This window comes from Antechinus flavipes, chromosome 2 (assembly GCF_016432865.1).
Source record: "Antechinus flavipes isolate AdamAnt ecotype Samford, QLD, Australia chromosome 2, AdamAnt_v2, whole genome shotgun sequence".
In the NCBI taxonomy this organism is placed as follows: Eukaryota; Metazoa; Chordata; class Mammalia; order Dasyuromorphia; family Dasyuridae; genus Antechinus; species Antechinus flavipes.
The window spans coordinates 465,160,336-465,183,949 of record NC_067399.1 but is presented as its reverse complement, the minus strand read 5'-3'; the positions used below and the strand labels follow the sequence as shown (position 1 = coordinate 465,183,949).

The window sequence follows — 23,614 nt, the reverse complement described above, 5'->3', positions numbered from 1 at the left end:
TTATTTCAGACTCGGCAAAATTCAGATTTGCTGAATTCTCTCCAATTGGTAGAAATTATTTTATGGAGAAGGGAAAGCTTTGTAAGTAAGTTAATAAAGAAAGTAGGCAAATCTTGATGAATTTAAAGAATTCAACAAATGATAATATAATTTATAATCATTTCCATTTGTGAATTACTTAATATTTAAAAATGCTCACTTTTACTAGTTTTAAAACATAGGTTTTATAGGAACTCTTGCTTATTGCATTTTTTTTCTAAGTCTAATAACTATATATACATAATTTATCTTAGAGCAGTAATTACCAACCCTGGAGTTATAACACCTAGAACATTTGCTGCACAGTCAATCTTGCCCATGATAATGAAGAATATATGTCACCACTACCAAGATATTTCAGAAAAGACAACCTTATGATTTGTTTTTTCATAAATCATTACTGAACAATTACTATTCGTTAGATCTTTTGTTATGTGCTGAGGGGGATAAAATGATTAATAAGATGAAATCAAATGGAAACTTATGTGATAGCTATGAAAGTACTCATATGAGTGCCACAGGATTTGTAATATAATTCTTTGTTTGTAATATAATAATTTGTTTGATCTAGGCAAATCATTTTACTCCTTTTATGTTCTCATTTGTGAAATGACAAGACTATCTTAAGTAATTTTTAAGTTTCCATTCATTACACAGCAGGGATAACCTATTAATTTTGCATTTGATAGGAAATGGTTAGGTCTCAAAAGGAAAAAAATATTTAAATCACCGCATTCAAAATGTCATTAAATCACATTTTTAAAAATGCTAATATTTAAATATTTTATAATTGGGAAATTTGTAGAAAAATGATCTAGGTACTAATTCCACTTATGACACTTACTAGGTCATGGCCTTGGATAAGAAACTTTCTCTTTTAAGCTTCAATTTCCTCTTCTTTAAAACAAGGGGAATGTACTAGATGCTTTCTTCCATCCTGAATAGTATCAGGGAATTGAACAATACTCCCAACTGGATACTTTTTTTTTTTTAAACAAGAGTTAAAGTAAGGTACCCATCTTCTCAAAGCTTCTAACATTAATACATTCTTCTGCATTTCAAAATGCTTTAGGGGCTAAAATATTATTGGTGTTATTACATTAACAGAAGGCTATTATGGCTTATTCAAAATTCTTAAAAAACCAAACCAAAAACTATAGAATATGTGTGTATATGTATGTATAGATGTCTAAAATTTAACAAATATAAGTTTTGATTTTTCCCAGTTTTAATTAGATAATAACACTAGGTTAATACCATGACTCCAAAAAAGTCAGCAAACAATTGAAGTTATAAGTTTTAGTTTAAATCTTACCTTCCTCTTCATCATCTTCTGGAGGGGAAGGTATCATTGAACTCTGGGACCCTGACTGTGGCAGGCGAAGGGAGGGACTGGCTGTAGTTTTTCTCCTTTCTCTTTCTGATTCACTCTCCAAGCACACAACTTCATATAAAGTGTCAGTGTTACTTTTTCTGTCTTTCTGTTTTATCTTTAGGAAAGAATAATATGAATTAGGCCTATTTATTAATTTGTGCTTTTGATTTGATGTAGTAGTCTACTCAGCAAGCATTTAAGCACCTACCATGTGCAAAGGTCTATGTTAGTTCTGCAATTAAAAGAAAAGACTAAATGAAAAAATGGTCCCTGCCCTCAAGGACCTTACATTCCACTTAAATAACATGTACAAATACACCTAGAGGAGAGCAAGAGAGCAGTTAGAAAGCAAGGAAATAAGAACAAGGACTGGAAGCTGAGAATGTTGACAAATTTTTTTAGAAGTTTGGTTGTACAATAAGAGAGCTCTAAAAAGTGATAATTTGAGGACAAAATTAACTGCAGCTTTTTTAAAGATAAATCTGTGTTTGTATGTAGATAGCAAGAGAGAGCCAGTAGATAAAAGGAATATGAAGGTGGGAATGAGTAAAAAAACAAGCTTCCCAAGAGGAAGGAAGTGATGAAATCTTAAGTGTAACAAGAGTTTGGCCTTGGGAAAGAGAAAAGCCAATTTTTTACAAGAGCAAAGTAAGAGAGAATGGAACACACACAATATATGTATAGATGTTCATTATGTGTGTATATTTATTCATTTAGTGAAGCATTTGTGGAAATTATTGTTCTTCCTTATTTGATGACCAAAATAAATTTAGTGTCATGCCTCCCTCTTTCTAAAGGTGAATTTTCCCCTATGAGGAAAACTTCCTACTGCTGAAACTAATAGGATTTTTTAAATGGAAGCATTTTGTGCTTAATTTTTGGAAAGCAAATAAAGATAACACCTTCCTTCACAACCTAAATTAGAAATAATAATAAAAAAAGAATACAACAAATGCTGAATAAAATTTTTAAAAAGTATTCCAGCAACCATTCACAATTTAATCCAGTTTTATACCATCAGTCAATTACTGAGATTTTATTAAGCATTGGTATTATATCCTCAGATGTCAGAGTGAATACTTCATCTTCAGTGATACAACTATACTATACATCGACAAAACTGGAATTTAAGAGAAATAGATGAATATTTACAAAATTATAAAATGTTCAGTTGACAAAACAAGAAAATAAGTAAAACGAACAAATTTCTGAAGAAAAGGCACAGATCATTACCGATCTGCTAAAACTGATTTGATTAAACCTGATAAAAAGATACTGGGATCATATGGATGAATCTTAACAACAAAAGATCATGTAAATTTAATACCACACACTTATAAAAACTGTTTTTAAACACAATAATTCTTGCTAATTAAAAATCATTAAAATAGTGACAAAAGTTATAATACATACAAGTTTGATTAAAATAAAAGATGGCTTGTTAATTTAATTAAACTTCCAAAATTTTAAGGCACAAAAGTTTGTTGTTTTCAGACAAATATTTGTAGTTCACGGCATTAGTTGTTGAAATTTTCTTCATTACATTAAAAAGGATTCATCCAAAGAAAGAGAAAAGTGGTAGAATAAATTTGTGACATTCCCTCCCTCATTTCTGCTTATGGTTAGAGAAATGACAACTAGGTCATTGTCACTTAAGACAGAATGGATGTAAAACTGGCTAGCACATTCATCAAAGGTTAGGTTTGCAGTAGGAACTGTTTTAACTATGCATTCCATCCATATGAAGTTATTTTTTGGCAAAATGATCCTAGGTTAAAAGAGAATATGTTAGACAAAAGTATTATGCTAAAATATTTTGTAACCATGTGCAGAATTTAAATAAATTCTATCCACCTTAAATCCCTACAGCTCTATTATGGATTACAGAATATGTATATATGATTATTTCATAGGGGATGATAGATGTCCAATAGAGAGAAACTACAAAAGTCTGAGAAAAATCAGAATAGATTTGGTACTTCGAAATTTAAAAGAGGATCCTAGGCAGAAAAATAGTTACTTTATGAGATTAGTTTAGAAATAGGGATATATCTGCTATTACTCCTCACAACAACCCTATAAAATAGATCATACAAGTGCTATTTTTCCAATTTTACTGAAACAAAAATTAAATCTGGAAATTGGGAAATGTTTTGGCCAAGATCACATGGAAAGAGGCAGTCTCTCTCATCTAGGTTTTCTAATATCAAGACTAGTAACTCTTTCATTTATACTTTCTGAAATTTGCAAAAAATAAAAGATAAATAAAACAAAACCATAATAATAAAGTTAGCTGTTTTTAGAAGGTGCTTGCCCTAAGATTAATATTCAAATAGATCTGTGATTTTATCTGTGAATTTTCTTTCCAGTACTGCAGATTATGACCCATTCATATCTGCTTATCCTGGCAATTTTTGAACTTGTCCTCCTAAGCATGCTCCAAAGTTCTGACCCAATGTGCTAGAGGTTTTCTTGGATTCTTGAAGGTGTCACTAGAACACACAAATTGTCCAATGATTATCTCTAGCTCTCACTATGTCTTTAAAAACAAGTCATACTTCTATTTAATTATATCCTTTTTACTGCCTCTTTATAATTTTTTGAAACAGGCTGCAGCCTGCTCTTGCCCACTACATACCTCTGAATTGCCCTTTGGGTAATCCTCAACTTCAGTCTTTGAAAACTAGTATACTTCATAACTTATAGCTATACAACATCAATAAAAGAATAAGGCTATTAAAAAGATGATATTTTGTGTCAGAGAGAAGCTTAAGTTGTTAAAAATAATCCAGGATGTTTTATTCTATTGAGTCCAATGCACTAACATATTCACTTGCTACTCTCCGAGTTATATGTGCTAACTATAAAAGCGATATACGTCATCTATCTAATTGGAATAATACATGATCTTTATCCACTGATTTTTTTTTTTTCCTTTTGAGGCAATCAGGGTTAAGTGACTTGCATAGGATCATACAGCTAGTAAGTATCTGAGGCTGGACTTGAAGTCAGGTTCTCCTGACTCTAGGACCAGTGTTTTATTCACTGTTACTAAGCTACCCCTCTACTGATTTTTTCTTGTGTGGATAGTTAGATTAAACTCTTTTTAGTGATTATAGGTATCAATTAGAAGGCTCTCCAGTGTTCTTTCAGTCAGTTATCTGGCTTTATCTCTGTGTCAGACATTGTGCTAAATGCTAGAGAAAGAAAAAAATCCCTGCTGTCAAAGTCTAGTGGGAAAAGACTGCATGCAAACAACTATATACAAACAAACTTTATACAGAAGAAACTGGAAATAATCATCAGAGGGAAAGAACTAACATTAAGGTGGATAAGAGTTTATTCCAAAAGGAGGGGTAGGGAGGTTTTAGCCGAGACTTCAAGGAAGCTGGGATATGGAGAAGAGAAAGTGCCAGTCTTGAAAATAAGTTGATGAAAATGCAGAGCTGCGACATGAGTGTCTGGTGAAAGAACTAGCAAGTAGGCAAGTGCTCCTGGCCTTTGGAGGACTTTGAGGAGAGGAGTAGAAGAGGGAGGGAGAAGAAAAAGGGGAGGAGAGAAGTTTAAGATTAATTTGACAGCTGAAAGAAGCTAGGCTGTCCTGGTGAGAAACTTGAAGCAAGGAGACCAAAGAGCAGTCTGTTGTAATAGTCAAGGTGCAAAGTAATGAAGGTTTATATCAAAGTGGTGACAGTATTAGAGCAGGGGATGTTGAAGTTAAAAATGATAAAAGCTTGTTCTGAAACTTGATATTTTTGGAACAATATATGTTGGAACATATAAACATATAAAATATATAGTATATGATAGACTCTACTATCTCTAGAAAACATATCTTCAATTTAGAATGCTGTAGCAGTTTAGACTGCTACCAGACAGTAGCAAACATCTTCGTAAACATGAGTCTCCCTATTTTAATTACTCTTCTGATATTAATGATATGAGGGATACTAAATAGGATTATCCTTGTTACTTCTTTCAAGGAATCATGTATAATGTTGATGGAGAGAGCCTTTAAAGTGACATTTTGCTTGACTAAATAAAATGCTTTTTTAATATTCAACAATCATGTTACTGATGAACAGAATATCTTAATTGATTTTCATCACGAAACAAGTCTTAGAAATCACAATGAGATTAATAAATAAGATAAACTGATGTAATTAGCTGTGACATACCTGAGGCAGTGTGGTCATAAAAGAATGTAACCTTAAAAAGGTGATCCAAGGAGGTTCCAGCACTGCTTAGCTGATAAAGAACGCTTTAGTTGCGAAGTACCTGCTATTCTGGCACTTAGTAAGGGCCTCCTATATGTAATGCATAGTAAGTGCTTATTGATTGATGGCAGTTATCCAATTAAAAACATTACAGAAATTTTCTATCAAAAAGCATCATAGAGGTCACCTAATTCAAACCACACCTGAGCAAAATTCTTACTTAATAAAATAATGACAAACATTTACTGGATAATTTCTGGTTAAGGAGAACCTTCTGAGGAAGTTAATTAAAAACTTGTTAGCAGCCATAATTAATTAAGGACAATGAAAAAATACATTGAAAAATAAGATTTAGGAATAAGAAATTAAAAACTCTGAAGGCTTAGACTACAAAGAAGCTTCATACCTATGCATCATGCTTTCTTCAGAAATGCAAGTCATAAAGCACTGGATGGGAAAGCATTAAATGAGTTTAAAAATGAAATGGGGGGCAGCTAGTTGGTACAGTAGATAGAGCACCAGCCTTGAAGTCAGGAGGACCTGAGTTCAAATCTGATCTCAGATCTTCCTAGCTATGTTACTCTGGGCAATTCATTTAACCCCAATTGCCTCAGCAAAAAAATTAAAAAGAACATCATAATAGACAAGAAACAACTAATCACAAAAATGTGAAATAACTGTATAGTCAGATCATCAACTTATTAGAGCAGAGATCAAAACAATCATCAAATTAAAAGAATCAAAATTAGAAAGATATGGCATACAAATGAGACACCTCCAGCTTGTCTTATTCAAATAAACTGTAAGTGTAAAATAAATGAGGAATAGGTAAAAGAACAAATAGAGAAAAAAAGAAGAGAACTTTACTGAAAAGCTAAACAATGTAAACGAACAATGCAACATAGAACCCTAACAAGCCTATAAACTACCTTAGCCAGCAAACTCCTGATCAAAAGGAAGACATCAATTAAGGACAACACCAGTTTAGATACTCATTTAGTAAACACAGTGAAGGAAGATTTGATTGTGGAAGACATGCTCCCAATCACCTCATAAAGCATATGATTCCAGTTACATGAAATTTGAAGGTACAAGATGAATAATTAAAAATGGAAAAGATCTATAAGGATTCCTATAACACTCTTTTACTCATTATTGACAATTGCAACAACCATATTTGAACCTTTAAAATCATAGGCCAGATTTAAGGAAGGAGAGATAGCACTAAACAAGCTGAAAAATGGAAAAAATAGTTAGATTAAACCAAGTATGTACAGAAAAGATCTAGGTTGCAGGTGAAATGATCTTGAGGATATTAAATTTTCCTTCTGAAGTACAGACGGAAAAAGTAGGCAAAGCAGCCCAGATTTCTTAAGTTATTTAGAAAAAGGGATGTTACCAAATACTCAGAAGAAATTATTATTAAAATGGCAACTGAAAAAATATCAATAACTACCACTGATAAGAATTTTTTCCTATGTGATCAAAATTTTTAGACATCAATTTACATAGATATGGAGAATATCTTGATGAAGCTCTCAAAAAAGATAGTAGGCTTTTAAAAAGGAGAGAAAATATAAGATTCTACTGAACTTGGTTATTATAAAAAAAAAAATTTGGGTAGAGCAAAATGAGTTTTTAAAGACTTTCCCTTCTGGCAAGTTGTCAACCATGCATATATCAGTATTATACATAATTCCTTAAAAGAGGTAAAAATAGAATAACATCACTAAATGATCTTCTGATTATTACTATCAAATGGTTGAAAAATAGAGATATTTCTTACTAAAGTTATTTTCATGGAGGATTTATAGTATAGAGTAAAATCAAAACGTTTCCCTATGGATGACAAATTTCTGCAGATCTTGTTAGCAGATGACATTGTGCTCACTATATCAAACTATAGAACTGCATAAAGCCTCAAGTGAGATCTACTCAAAAAACTTTGGCCTAATTATCTGTTTAGGGAAAAGCAAAATAGACGAAGAATTTTTATTATTCATACTAATACATTTGGAAAGACAATAAGAGATCTGGTACATTATATTTCTTGGACAAATGTGCTGGCTAAATAATAAGGTAGAGAATCAAAACTGAAAAAATATAAAAGAATAGACTGGACCGCTCTGGAAGTTATAAAGGACTTTTAATGATTCCTAGTTTCTTTGTGAAATAAAAGCCCACCTTTTCAAATATCAGTAATCTTCTGGCGATGCTGAATGGTTATGAGTCACTGAATACCCATCTATATAGAATAAAAGTTAAGAGTTACCTAAAGTGAAAAGTATTATCAATAAAGAACTGTGATGGAAAAATGGTGTAAAGAATGGCATCAGCAAGCTATATTATTGGAAAAAGAGGCGAGCTGATCACGTCATAGGAATAAGGAATAGGGACTATGCATGCTTCAATATTTTCCTATGATTTTAAGATGTCCAGAAGAAAACACCCAGCACACTAGGTAGAATTTTTAGGGAGGATTGTGGGAAGGCATGAACAAGTCTCACAGCAAGAAATTTGACTGTAGATTGTGATCTGCAAAAATAGGTGCAGAACCAACATCGATGAAATCAAAGAATCACTAAAGTTTTAAATTAACCATTAGGTTTTCCTCACTGAATCTTTCTCCCTATACATTGTAACCTTTGATCTTACTTCTGTGCTCTGAAACTACAACATATGAGAAGAATAACTCAATAATATGTCATAAATTAATGAAATGGTCCTTAGGGATACTAGAACCTTTGGCTTTGATTTTGAACTTAAAGAATTTCCTGATATATAGCTGACATATCAACTATTTCTCACCTGTCATAGTTAAGCTATTGACAAGGCCTATCAATTTTATCATGCAACATTTCTCAAATATGCATCCTTCTCCCTTCTCACACTATTACTACTCTAGTGCAGACCATCACTATCTCATGTTGAATTACTACAATAGCCTGCTAATGGGCTGGCTTTCTTTAAGTCTCTCCCTACTCTAATCCATCTTCCATTCAACTGCCAATATGATTTTCCTAAAACAAAGGTTCAATCATGTTACCACCCTTATTCAATAAACTTCAATGCCCCCATTGCCTTTAGGACCAAATATGAAATTGTTTGCCCTTTATAACTCAATCCCATTCTACTTTTCCAGTTTTTTTTAATAACTTATTATCTGCCATATTCTCTTTGATCCAGTGACACTGGCCTCTTGGCTGTTTCACAAACAAGTCTCTCCAACTCTGGGTCCTGAGCATTTTCTTTTACTGTTCCCCATACCTAGGACACTCTTCTTCCTCCACTCTGACTACTGAACTTTTTAGTTTCCTTTAAGCCCCAATTAAAATCCTACCTTTTATAGGAAGCCTTCTCCATGTCCCAATCCCAATGCCTTTCCTCTGTTGATGATTTCCTACTTATCCTGTATGGAGCTTGCTTTGTATATATTTGTCATCTCCCCCATTAAAGTATAAGGTCCTTAAGAAAAGATACTTTCTTTTGTCTCTTTTTATGTTCCCAGCTAAGTTTAGCACAGTGATTGGCACATAGTAGGCACTTAGTAAATCTTTATAAAAAAGAAATGAAACTGGTTCCCCAAAATGGCCTAACTAGGATTGACTATTTGGTTCAGAAAAAAAATGACTACTATTTTTCTTTTCAATAAAGTGACATTTAGCTTTATCAGTCATTTACACCTGTTAATCTGATTAGCATTAGCTATTTTCCTAGAGTTTGAACTGATAAAATCAATTTTCTGAACTTTTAAAGTCAAAGACTTGGCCCATGACACCATCCATTTAAGGTTCCAATTACAAAAAGAGGCAAACAGTCCAATATTTTTTCTTTTTACTTCATAATTGCCAACATTAAGGGAACCTATAAAACCAATTATTCAAAGTAGCATTCTTTTAAGTAGCAAAAACAAAAAATAAACAAAACAAACCATAAACTAGAGGATGTGACATCTACTACGGAATAGCCAAACAAACTCTGGTTCATGTAAAATTATTCTATCGTAAGAAATGATGAATAAAAAGAATTTAGAAAGAAACAAGAAGACTGGAATAATGTGATACAGAGCGAAGAAAGCAAGGCTAAGAGAATAATGTATACAATGACTATAATAATGTGAATGGTATTTTTTTTTAAATTATAGCTTTTTATTTACAAGTTATATGCATGGGTAATTTTACAGCATTGACAATTGCCAAAGTTTTTGTTCCAATTTTTCCCCTCCTTCCCCCCATCCTCTCCCCCAGAAGGCAAGTTGACCAATACATGTTAAATATGTTAAAGTATAAATTAAATACAATATAAGCATACATGTCCTAACAGTTATTTTGCTGTACAAAAAGAACTGGACTTTGAAATAGTGTACTATTAGCTTGTGAAGGAAATCAAAAATGCAGGCGGACAAAAATATAGGGATTGGGAATTCTATGTAATGGTTCATAGTCATCTCCCAGAGTTCTTTTGCTGGGTATAGCTGGTTCAATTCATTACTGCTCTATTGGAATTGATTTGGTTCATCTCATTGCTGGAGATGGCCATGTCCATCAGAATTGATCATCATATAGTATTGTTGTTAAAATATATAATGATCTCCTGGTCCTGCTCATTTGTGAATGGTATTTTTAAAATGAATTGAAAAATTGATGGACAGAAAAACATTGATCCTAGAGAAATGAAATAAAAACATTTTCCTACTCTCTACAAAGAGGTGAGGACAATGGATATGGATTAGCACATATTGTCAGATGCTAGTTGCTGTGTCATTAGTGGGCTTTTAATCTTTTTCTTTACTATAGGGAAAGGTTTCAATGGATAAGGCTATGGGGAAGTGATTTTGATGTTAAAAATAAGCAGAAATATAATCTAAAAATAAATGAAATAATGGGTTCCAAGAAACAGTGCCTTTATCAACTTTTAGTAAATAATATTTAAATGCTCTACTTTTATCTTCTACAAAATGCAGAAAATATTATTCATATCACTTAATTTCACAGAGCAATTGTGATAAACGTGCTTGGCAAAATTTCTAGTATTAGAGAAAAGTAAGATCTTATTATTTAAGAAAATTATTTAAAACATCAATAAAAATCATGTTCCCAAGCCCAAGAGCAAATTCTTGAAATGGTCAAAATTAATTGTTATCAATATCTATATTTAAAAATATAGGCAGCAGAAAATAAAATGAGTATCTCTAATTTTAGGCTGTTAAATCAAATAAATGCCTTTGAACTTTAGATAAGTTAGTTTTAGATTTTTCACCCTAAGGATTGAATAGAAGGGATGAATACCTGTTTTAGCTTCAAAAAGAAGTTTTCAGTAGTGCTGCGTTTGCTGAAGGGCCAGAATAGCCTCTCATTAGGTGAACAAACTCGGACTTTTGTCTCTAGAAGAAATCGGACAGGTTCCTGTACTTCTGTTATGACCAAATCGACAGCTGCAGTCATGAACAGCACTTTGTCTAAAGACAGGAAGAATAGGATAGAAACTTATTTGCATGATTAAGACAAAACATGATCCTCTTAATTCTACAGAATAAACTTTAGTAAATTTTGATACAGTTGCATATAATAATTAAAATAAGTTTCTATTAAAGAAATTATCTTAGAAATATCAACAAGACTAATATGTAACTAAAATAAGCTTTGATCTAATTAATTGTAACACATTTGAAGCAATGCTCTTCCCTCATTGTAAAGATAAAGACTAAAACTCATGACCAAAAGTTCTTTTTGCCATAACTTTTTATCTAAAAGAAATAGTATTTTGCTTACAGATCAATTCATATTTCAACAAATTCCAATAGACTGGAACTGAAAAAGAACTATGGAGATCATTTAGTCTACCCCTATTACACAGGTGAAGAAATATGGTAGTAAGGTCATAATTTGCATACACATTAGGGAGATGTATTATATAATAGCACATACCACTGACACAGCAACAAGGATAACTCAACATTACCTAATTCTGAGTTCTCAACCTCACATTCTGTCTATTACTGAGACAGTCTATTTGCAATAGAGCTACTCCTGATTCTGCTACTACTTAGCTTGTTGATTTTGTGCAAATTATGTTACCTTAAAATAACTCTTGTTGCTATTTCAGTGGTATTTGCTGTAACACCATCTGTGAGCTGTCAATGGTAACAACAATATGAAGCTTATTGAAGCATGTACACAAATATTTGTTAGGGAGAAAATACCTTTTGGAGTTTCTTCATTTACAACCTGGAAGTGTGGAGACTTGGGGTTCCAGCTACCAGTAATGATATAAGACTTCCCATCTGAACTTTTTCCCATAGATTCCTAAGAAAAAGAATGAAAGTAAATCTAAACCAAAATGTGACCTGGTAGCAGTTAATGTTCATTCTGCTGTCTCTTCAAAAATAGTAGCTGATATTTATATGCTTATTATAATTTATAATAATAATTTATAAAGCAAATTTAAAATTCTATGTATACATACAACAGTCCAGTGAGAATGGTAAGAAAAGGATTAAAAACACTGTTTTGTAAACGAGGAAAGAGGTACAGAGAGGGCAATCTGTCAGAAGTCATATGGCCTTTATTGGATGGGTCTAAAACTTCATTGTGGAGATACCAGATACCATTCAACTATACTGCATGTTCTCATACAAAATGGAATTAGAACTATACATATGAAAAACTGAGCTCAAGGGAGTAAAGGTTTAAGCACATTGCTTTATGAACTTGATGAGTTCCTAAAAAGTTAACTTTAAAAATGCTCTAAATATGGTAGATGAACTCAACATTTAAAGGCATCTATTTAGTAAATTTTAATTTTCCCATTTCAGATTAGCAGAAAGTGGGTTGCAGAAGTATTAGTGTTAAAACAGAAGCTTAGTGGTTTGAAAAGACAACATTTTGCATACAGAGGGAAACAAAGTACAAAAGTTTAATTCTAAAGAAGAGTCAATATCAATGAAAAAGAAAAGATCAATTATGTTGATACAGAAATTTGGAGTATAACAAAATACTTTTACACTCATCATTTTCTTTGATTCACAGAATCAAAGGATGTTAGTCTGAAGGGCTCTTAGGGAATATCCAGCATGACTCTCTTCTCTTTATAAGAGAAGAAAGGCCAGGAAAGCTAAATAACTTGTCTTAAGTTACTATGGAGCATGGCATAATAGAAAAAGGACTGGGTATGAACAGTTGTGTGACCTGAGGTAATCACATACCTATAAAATTAACCACAACTGTGGTGAGTTGTCACCAAAAGTCAATAAGATGATGTGTATAAAACACTTTGCAAATCTCAAAAATTATATACATGTCAGTTACTACTGTTAGTACAGGAAAAAAAAATCAAATTAAATGACATCAGTTCACAAACACTTGGTTTGTTTGCAAAACTTTGCTTTGTTCAACAAAAATACCAGCTTTTGAGAGTACAAATACACTGTATAAAACAATTTGGAGAATACTAATCTAAGACTGTAGGAAACACATTCTCATAAAATAACAAAATGCAGGTGAAGGAAAAACAATTCTGTAAGAAAAACCCCCCCCACACCAAATCTACTGCACAACTGATATTGTTTACTGCATAAGAACATACATTGTTGACCCTGAAGAAAAAGACAATAGAAGTCTAGTGAAACAGACTGCCAGGAAATCTATAGCCAACTCTTCTCAACCACAATGAGGGGCAGTGTTCTTATTCATCTCTCAATCATTGAATATCTCCTATGTATGTGCCAGGCAATGTAGAAAGAGCTGGTAATTCAAAGAAAGACAAAAATAGTTCCTGCTCTCAGAAAGTTCAGTCTGATAGAAAAAAAAAGAGCTAGGCAAGAACAAGGGCATGAGAAGGATATCTATATTAGAGCAACACAAGTTTTAAAGAAGCTCAAGATTAAATACTCAAATCATTTCCAAGATGGAATTTTGTCTCAGCAAACATTTCTTTGCTTTCCAGGTCATCAGGAACCATGAAGTATTTCTTTTAAAAAAATAGTGCCCCAGGCTGAAAAATCAGGGATAAACTGGTGTGAAGAGGCAGAAGTGCCTCATGACCTGGGTAAGAAGACTGATGTAAACAGAGAATAGAGTTGGACAAAATATCAAGAGTAAAAAAAACAAACAAACCTTTGAACAGGTCCACTTGATAAACAACAGGAAACTCTGCCCCAAAAAGAAATATGGTACTCTTTGGAGGAAGCACCTGCTTATTATCTAATGAATGATGATAAAGATCCACAAATAATGACAAGTGAGACATTAGCTAATAAAAGTAAGTGGAAAGAGAGAAGCAGTGTAGATTAATGACTGCTAAGGCAACTACTGATTAACCTTTTAACAGATGACTACTAGGTTTGTTGGAAATTCATGTGGACACAAATTATATTTCCAGAAAGAACTAGAAAGCATTCTAAAGTTTATGAAGTCTGGAAAAGAAAATGAAAAACATATTAAAGGTAAAGATGATGTTTTCATCACTACTGCTCATCAAAGGTAAGAGATTCAGAAAGAAAAGTAGATTAAAAAGTAAGCAGTTACTGTAGAAGATGCTATCTGGAAAAAAGGGGGGGGGGCGGGATCTAGATTTCTGCACCATAGTAAGATATTCCTGAGCAAAAATATAGGACACTTACCAAGGACTGGTAAGAGTTAAATTGCCTAGTCTTGCAATCTAATCATAAATGCTTTAAACTGAAAAGAAGAGAGAGGGATGAAATTGCTTATAAACATCTTCACCTTCTGAGTTGGATATCACTGAGTAGCTATAACATAGGAAGAACACAAATGAAATAGGTACCTAAGTTCACAAAAGACAAAATCTAATAAAATAGCTAATAATAAAAACTATGGAATAAGATGCCTATAATCAAATGTACAAAATATGGCTAATGAACAAGAGAGACTAGTAATTGTAATTCAAGTAAGCAAATTTGACCTTTCACTGAGAATTGGTGAAGGAAGACCTATAAACTAAAATATGGCTCTGGATGGTTATATTTCTTTCAAAAGAAAACAGGACAGATATAAAGGGGTGAATAGTGACAACAAATATTTTAAAATGTACTCATGAGAAAACCCAGGAACAATAGGAGGGAAACAATAGCATAAGTTAACTGACTTAGTTAACTGAATTAGTAAACTGACAAGTCTTTATTAAGTGTATGTTTTTTGCCAGGTTTTGTTCTACGAGCTAGATATAAAGACAAAAATAAAACAGTCCGTGCACTCAAGATACTAACATTGTAATGGGAGAAACAACATATATATATGCATATCTAGATATATAGATAAAAAATAAATGAATGGTAATTTTGGGGGGTAGGGGAAAAGTGAGAAGATAGTAGGAACTGCAGAATCAGCAAATGACAATTAAGCTAAGCACTAAAAGAAATTAGACATTCTAAGTGGCAGAAATGAGAGAGTAGATCACAGGCACAGAGGTCAGCCAGTTTTAAAGAAATGAAAATGAATGGTATATATGCGGAACAGTAAGCAGGCCAGGTTAGCTAAACCGACAAATGATTTAGTATTTGAAACTAAATGTAATTGGGAACCACTGGAGTTTATTGATTACAGGGAAAAAAATATGGTCAGACCTGCTCAGAATATTCTCTCCTTAAGGAGAACATTCTGTTAGGGACAGGAAACATTTGAAATGGGACAAATTTGGAGAACACAGGACCAGTCTAGGCAAACTGATGATTGAGAGCTATGTAAACAGAAAGACTAGGACAAAAGCAAGAAATATTGTGCAGGCAGAATAACCAAGATGCGAAAACTGGGTATTTAGGGTGAAGAAAAATTATTAAATTGTAGATAATATCAATGTTGTGAACCTAAGAGAGTTGTTCTCTTAAAAATAGGGAAGCACAAAAAAGGAGTGAATTTTGGGAAAGAGTTTTATTTGGAGAATGTTGAGTCTGAGCACATCCAGATTGGTATGTCCAATAGGCAATTGGCAGTCAGGGACTAAAATTTAAGAGGTGGAGAGGCAGAGACAAAAAGAGTGAAGGTAGGGACTCATTGGAGTTCTCCAAACACCTTTAAATAATGAGCTAAACAATTTTTAGAGCATTAGAATTCATAAAGAGATGAAGTGTAACAATTTTTCAGTCAAACACAGCTCAGAAGGTCCACAGGCGGGGTTTGCTGCACTGGGGTGGGTCTGGAGCACAATCACAGTGCAGGCCCTACCAGCAGAGCCCACATCATTGGGTCTCTAAACTGGTAGTGGCAACAATCTTCAGACCTCTCAGCCCACAGAGACCAAGGATAACTCAGCAGGAAAGGTTTGGTGTGCTAGGATGTGAGGGGAACCCCAACCCAAATCAGGCTTTGGGAGTCACTGAATCAAGAGTGGCAGCAGCAGTGCTGGGGTAGCAGAACTTCTAAATCTCAGTTCACAGGTAGAGGGGCCAGGAGAATTGGTCAGAGAGCTATTACAGGGTTTCTCTTTGCTGGCAGAAAGGCAGGCCTCTGTTGCTTTGCCTATACTCAATCTAGGTAGCAGTACTGTCTCACAGTACAGGTTCCTAGAGAGATCTCTGAAAATAGCTGCACAAAACCCCTGGAGCTTGGTTCAATGCACCCTGGAAACAGAGCTTTACGTTAACAAAGAGTTAGAAGTCAAATAATAGGTTGGGAATAACAGTGACTGAACAACAGAAAAACAGAAAAAGATTCTGACCATAGAAAATTACTATGTGCACAAGGAAGATCAAAATATACACTCAGAAGATGATAACAAAGTCAAAACTCCTATATCCAATGCCTCTAAGAAAAATAAGAATTAGTCTCAGGTCATGGAAGAACTCATAAGGAATTTTGAAAATCAAGTAAGAGAAGTAGAGGAAAAATCAGGAAGAAAGATGAAAATGATGCAAAAGGAGATGTAAAAAGCTAATGAGGAAAAAGAATGCCTTAAAAAGCAAAATTGGCCAGATGGAAAAGAAAGTACAAAAACTCACTGAGGAAATTAATTTCTAAAAAATTAGAATTGAGGGAATAGAAGCAAGTGCTTTATGAGAAATCAAAATACAATAAAACAAAACAAAAGAATGAAAAATGGAAAACAATGTGAAATATCTCATTGGAAAAACAAGTGATCTGAAAAATAGATCCAGGAGAGATAATTTAAAAATTATTGTTTTATCTCAAAGTCATGATCAAAAAAACAAAAAAAGAAAGAGAAAAAAAAGCTTGGACATCATCTTTTAAGAAATTATCAAGGGAAACTACTCTGATCTAGAATTAGAGGGCAAAATAAAAATTGAAAGAATCTACCAATCATCTCCTGAAAGAGATGAAAATCAAAATTTTCATTAATATTATAGCTAAATTTCAGATCAACTAAATCTTTTTGGACAGTCCAAATATTGCATAATCAGTTAGGATAACATGAGATTTATCAGTTTTTACATTAAATGCTCAGAGGGCTTGGAATATGACATCCTGGAAAGCAATGGAGCCAGGATTACAGCCAAATTATCACCTAATCAGCAAAACTGAGTCTAATCCTACAAGGGAAAAAGTGGGCATTTCAATGAAATAGAAGATTTTCAGGCATTCATGATAAGAAGACCAAAGCTGAATAGAAAACTTGATTTTCAAATACTGGACTCAGAAGAAGCAAAAGGAAACAATTAGGAAAGGAAAATCATAAGGGACTTAACAAGATTTATCTGTTTATATTCCTATATGGAAACATGATACTTGTAACTCATACGAACTTTTTCATTATTATGCAGTGGGAAGGAATATATATGTAGGGAGGGCACAGGTGTGAGTTAAATATAAAGGGATAATATATAAAAAATAAAATAAAATCAAGGGGCAAAAGGGGATTGTACTGGGAGAAAGGAAAAGGGAGAGGTAGAATCTTGTAAATCATCTGCCATAAAAAAGGCAAGAGAAAGCTTTTACAATGGGAGGGGAAAGGGAGTGAATAAACCTTATTCTCAACAGAATTTGCTCAAAGAAGAAATAACATACATATTCAATATGGGTATAGAAATCTATCTTACTCTTCAGGAAAGTAGGAGGGGAAGGAGATACAAGAAGGGGGGAGGGTGTCAAAAGAGAGGGCACACTGGGGGAGGCGCTAGTCAAAAACAAAACACTTTTGAGGAAGGACAGGGTGAAAGGAGAGAGAGAATAGAATAAAGAGGGGGGAAATACACCTAGCAATAATAATTATGAAAAGCTTTTGAAGCAAGTTTCTCTGATAAAGGCCTTATTTCTCAAATATATAGGGAACTGATTCAAATATTTAGAAAGTCATTCTCCAAATGATAAATGGTCAAAGGATATGATCTATACACAAAGGATTATAAAATCATGCATATCCTGACCTAACAATACCATTACTAAATTGGTATTTATGAACCAATTTCATGGTTCCCATGAATCCCAAAAGAGATTTATTAAAAAAGGAAAAGAACCTATATGTAAAAAATATTTGTAACAGATCTTTTCTCAGAGCAAAGAATTGCAAATTAAGGGGAAGCCCATCATTTGGGGAATGGCTAAATAAATTGTGGTATGTGACTATGAAGGAATATTATTCTTCTATGAGAATGATAAGTAGGATATTATCAAAAAAAACCTGGAAAGTCTTAGATGAGTTCAAGCAAAGTGAAATATACTGTGTACCTAGTAACAGCAAAGTTATGGGATGATATTCTGTAAATGACTTTGCTATTCTCAGCAAAACAATGATCCAACACTACTCTGAAGAACTTAGCATGAAAAAATGCTACCCATTCCTTAAAAATTAGAATTGGAAGAAATGGAAGCAAATGCTTTATGAGAAATTAAAATACAATAAACAAAACCTAAAAGAACTGATCGTATCAGAATGCAGACTAAAGTTAAAAACCTTTTTTTCTTGAGGTTTTGATTGTTTTGTTTGTTTTTTTTGGTGGGGAAGTGCAGAGATCTATGTTTTCTTTTATAACATGACTTTTATGAAAATGTTTTATCCAACTTCACATTGGCCTTTTTAATAGGTGGTGTGCGAGAAGATAGAGGGAGAACCTGGAACTCAAATTTTAGGAATGATTATAAAATGTTTTACATGTAACAAGGGAAAATTAAAATATTAAAAAATAAAAGAGGGTCTAAGGCTAGATACATAAATCTGGCTGTCTTTGCTACAATGGAGTCATAAAGGATGAGGCTTGAGAAAAAGCCAATAAACTTGGCAGTTAAGAGATCATTTGTAACTTTGGAGAGAGCAGTTTCAGTTGAGTGAATAGATATAAAGGACAATATAAAAAACATGAAAGATCAGAAAAATGAGGTGGACTGATCATGTGACAATGATGGATGATTATAACCTGTCAATATTAAAAAACAAAAAGAATCAAAGGAAGACCTCCAACAGTTGAGGATTTATGGTTAAGTAGCGTGGTAGGATAGAAATTTTCAATGTATACCTAAACAATGAATTTTTATGTACACACATCTCTTCTCACTTGGACTAATCCAATAGTCTCCCAATTGATCTTCTTGCTTCATCTCTCTCTCCATCCTGTACATGCACCAATGAAACTTTCATAACACACAGTTCTAACCATTACTCCATAATTATTATACCATAAATTTCAGTGGTTTTCTATTGTTTCTAGGATATCCTCTATTTGTTATGGTCCACTTGCTGTTCCTCAACAAGTGAGTGAGATTAGATCAGAGAGTTCTTAACCCAAGTTCATGATTTTGTTTTTTAAAATTAATTTTATAATCATATTTCAATACAATTGTTTTCTTTTGTAATTTTATGCATTTGATGCATCGTTGGTGGAATTGTGAAATGATCCAACCCACTGTGCATACCCTTTGCTCTAGCAGTGCTACCATTGGGTCTGTATCCCAAAGAAATCATAAAAGGAAAAGGACCCAAATGTGCAAAAATGTTTATAGTAGTTCTTTTTCTGGTAGCAAAGAACTAGAAAATGAATAGGTACCCTTTATTTGGGAAATGGCTGAATAAATTGTGGTATATGAAAATAATGGCATATTTTTGTTTTATAAAAATTACGAACAGGATGATTTTAGAAGTCTTAAAAGATTTACATAAATTCATTCTGAATGAAACAAGCAGAACCAGGAATACATTGTATATAATAACAGCAAGACTGTGTAAAGATCAACTATGACAGACTTGGTTCTTTCTCAGTGGTTCAGTGATTCAAAGCAAACCCAATAAACTTTGAATGGAAAACAACATCCACATCAAGACAGAGAACTAAGGAGACTGAATGTTAAATCATGCTATGTTCACTTTTTCCTTTTTCTTTTTTTCTCTCATGGTATTCCCTTTTGTTCTGATTTTTCTTTCCCTACATGATTCACAAGAAAATATGTTTTTAAAAAAAGAATGTATATGTATACCCCCCCCCCAAAAAAAATATTGTTTTTTATGTGTAACTGGGGGAAATTTTTAAGGAAAAAAAAGAATGCATTTAAAAAATTATTCATGATGGGTTTATCAAACTGCCAAAAGGATACCAAAAAAGGTTAAGAACCCCTGGACTAGATGACTTTTAAGTCCCCTACCACCCTTAAATCGTACAAAACTATAGTCCTGTGAAGGATCTATAATTTTAAAGAGGAGGATATTTCCACAAGCTATAAGGGACCTTAGAGATCATTTAGTTTAATCCCTTCATCTTATGGTGAGAAAACAGTGGCTTAGAGAAGATAAGGAGACAACGAGATGGCACATGGGATAGAACACTAGGTCTGAAGTCAGGAAGACCTAAGTTCAAATCTGGCCTCAGACACTAGCTGTGTAACCAGACAATAGCTATGTGACTCTGGACAAGTTCTTTAACCTCCCTTTGCCTTAATCCACTGGAGAAGGAAATGGCAAATTATTCTAGTGTCTCTGCCAAGAAAACCCCAAGGACGGTGTTGACATGATAAGGTCCATGGAGTTATTTAGAGTTAGACACAACTAAATGCTGAACAAGAGAAGATAAATGACTTGCCTGAAGTCATATAGGTACCTATTTAAATCTAGACATGCTATGACTCCAAATCTGTGACTTCTATCACATAATTCTCTCTCAAAGTATAGTTGTAGGAATAGATAGCAAGAGAAGAATGATTTGTTCCTTACTGAGAAAATCAAACATAAACCTGCCATTAAAACGTAATCATACCAGATCTAATAAGTGCATGTCACTATTCCGCACATCTTTTCCAGGGCTAAGGAGAAGGCCAAAACATCTGCAAAAAAAAAAAAAAAGAAAAGAAAAGAAAAGAAAAAAAAGAGTGTCAATATTAATCTGGAAAAAGAAAACCACATGTAGTAAATAAAGTTTAAGATGTAAAGCAACTGATCAATTTATGATGCTCTGATAAAAGCTTATTTAAACTGTTAAATCTTAACATTCCTGCACACATTTCTTCTTCAAATATTTTACGATGATATGCAGGTGATCCAGGGTTTTCAAAGGATATGCCCAGAAGAGTGAAAGGTAAGGTAGATACAGTTAAATTAAGAACTGGGTCATCAATGGATAATGTGTCATTCAAGGGCAAGATAAATAAAATGACAAGTGGCTTATCGCCAAAGAATTCAATATTTTGGCAATTGCAACTTACCATGACATGGAAGGGCCCCTATTAGTAATACTAAAAAAATTAAACATTGCTAAAATATTAACTATTTCTAATCCTATATAATTTTGATTGGCAAAAATATAATCCGTTTCTCAATAAAAACTAAAAAGATAAATAAGAACTATAAAACTGAAAAAAAAATGAGGTCAAAACTGCCTAAAACTCAAGCATAACAATTAAATTTATATTCTTTTTATCTGCCCACCAGTTCCTAGAACAGCGTGTATTGTCTTAAGATAGTGGCTTTATATATGCTTGTTGAATGGCCAAATGAGACAAAGGTCAACCATGTCTCTAAAAGTAAAGTGGGAATTTTTACTCTTCATTAAATGCTTTTTAAAATCTCAATTGATCCTGAAGTTTCAAGCTTTTGAAAATGCTTACCTTTCAATGATAAGTTCTTTGTTACTTGTTTGTTGGACATAAATGACAATCTTCTTATCAATTCCCTGTCGAAGTTTGAAGCATTGCCTGTCCTTGTCTTTAGGAACTGCACTATAAACCACCCCCCCCCAAAAAAAAAGTTTTCATTAATTTAAATAAGATTATAAGCTTATTATTAAACACTGATAAAACTAAGTAAACTTGGCTTTCAAATTTATATGCTATTTAACTTCTTTATATTCATATTTGGCAGTTATAACTGCATTATGGCATTATTACAAAATTATATTAATATAACACAATTTATCTAATTATTCCCCTATTTCCAGACATTTAGATTGCAAAACAACAACAACAACAACTGGAAGCAATCACAAATAATGCCACTATGAAAATATTTGAACAGAGAGCTATCATTTTGTTTGTCTTTGCTAACATTTTCAAGGTATATTTCAAATATCAGAGCAAAAGGAATGATTTTTTTTGGGTACCTTTATACTGTCAAAAGTGCTTTCCAAACAGAATCTACAAATTTGTAATTCTACCAGCAATGACTGAGTGTACTTGTTTTTCCATAATCTACAAGCAGAGTTTGAATGTTTTTTATTATTTTTGCCAATTTGATTAGTATGATGATTTAATTTAAATTTAAGCAATAAGTTTTGTTTTCAAAGTTGATTTAATTTGTATGTCTGCAATAATTATTTAGTTGCACACTTCAGTAATTATTACACCTGTTTCCTCTTTTGAAAATTCTTATTGCTTTTATTAATTTTGGATAGTATTTTCTTGTCATGTACATTAGGTGGCATAATAACATTTCTAGGGTATGGAGTGGGTGAGAGAATTGGGGTTACGTGACTTGGCTAGGGTCATATAGCTAATATGTGTCAAGTGTCTGAGACTGGATCTGAATTCAGGTCCTCCTGATTCCAGGGCTGGTGTTCTAGCCACTGTGCCACCTAGCTGGTCCTATAATTTTTGAAACATAAATCTTTGTGCTTTCTTTTTTTCCCCTTGAATATAAATAGTGAAGCTCTGAAGGGATCTTGCCTTTGCACCATAGTTACAGTATCAAAATATAATATGAAATTTCTACTAAAATCCCAGAATGGCATAGTGAGGAAAACGTTGGATTTGAAGTCAAAGGATCTGTGTGACCTTGCATAAGTCATTACCTCTTTGGGATTTAGTTTCCTATAAAAATGAAGGGAGTAGATGAATTAAATCTTTTCTAAGGTAGCTTCCATAATCTAAATCTGTAATCCTGTCAATTATTATTTTAGAGTTGAAAATTAATTTGGAGATAATTTACTCCATCTTTTTGTGTTACAAATAAAATGGAGACTGACAGAAGGTAAATAACTGTCCAAGGTTAAAGATATAATTAAATGGGAGAGCTAGAATTTGAAATCAGCTCCTGATTCTAAAACTAATACTCTGTATAACACTGGGCTTAAAGTAGTTTTAAATGATGAAATTAATTAGTCCTAAAAAGGAACAAATAAAATAGCTTAATATGAATGGGGTTCAAGTTTTGTACCAGGGAAAATTTAAGTCCTAAAAAGACAAAAGAAAAAAAAGAGAAACAATAGTTTGATCTCTTCTTTACTTCAGTAATATTTGTTTAATGGAATAAAAGATATAAGAAGAAAAAAAAGAGCTAAAAGAGTTATCAGAATGTGGCACATGCTATTTCTTCAGGAGAAAGATTGCAGTGAATAATGTGATTCAGAATATACAATGATTTGAATTTCACAGTGATGTCTTTTTCGGGTGAGACACACCATAATATTTTATCACTATTTTTATGAACCAAATAAATACCTCCTCAATCTTATATTATAATCATATTAAGATAATCCTGCATTAAAACCCTCTTCTAACATCTGATTCTGGCATGGAAGTCCTGCATTAGTAGAGAAAACTAATTTATCCTTGCAGAACTTAAACCTGGCAAATGGATGAGGTATCTGTTGTCAGAG

General features: G+C 32.9%; 1 protein-coding gene across 4 annotated transcripts in view; it reads right to left on the bottom strand.

Moving 5' to 3' along the window:
• RABGAP1 (RAB GTPase activating protein 1) overlaps positions 1 to 23,614 on the bottom strand; it is a 196,338-nt gene that overhangs the window by 106,625 nt on the left and 66,099 nt on the right. For all 4 annotated transcript variants that reach the window (XM_051979598.1, XM_051979601.1, XM_051979600.1 and 1 more), the window contains 5 exons: positions 21,630 to 21,740; positions 20,783 to 20,849; positions 11,834 to 11,936; positions 10,920 to 11,089; positions 1,355 to 1,529 (listed from right to left, as the gene is read on the bottom strand). In XM_051979598.1, the coding sequence (XP_051835558.1) occupies positions 1,355 to 1,529; positions 10,920 to 11,089; positions 11,834 to 11,936; positions 20,783 to 20,849; positions 21,630 to 21,740 (626 nt within the window). The remainder of the gene's footprint in view (positions 1 to 1,354; positions 1,530 to 10,919; positions 11,090 to 11,833; positions 11,937 to 20,782; positions 20,850 to 21,629; positions 21,741 to 23,614) is intronic.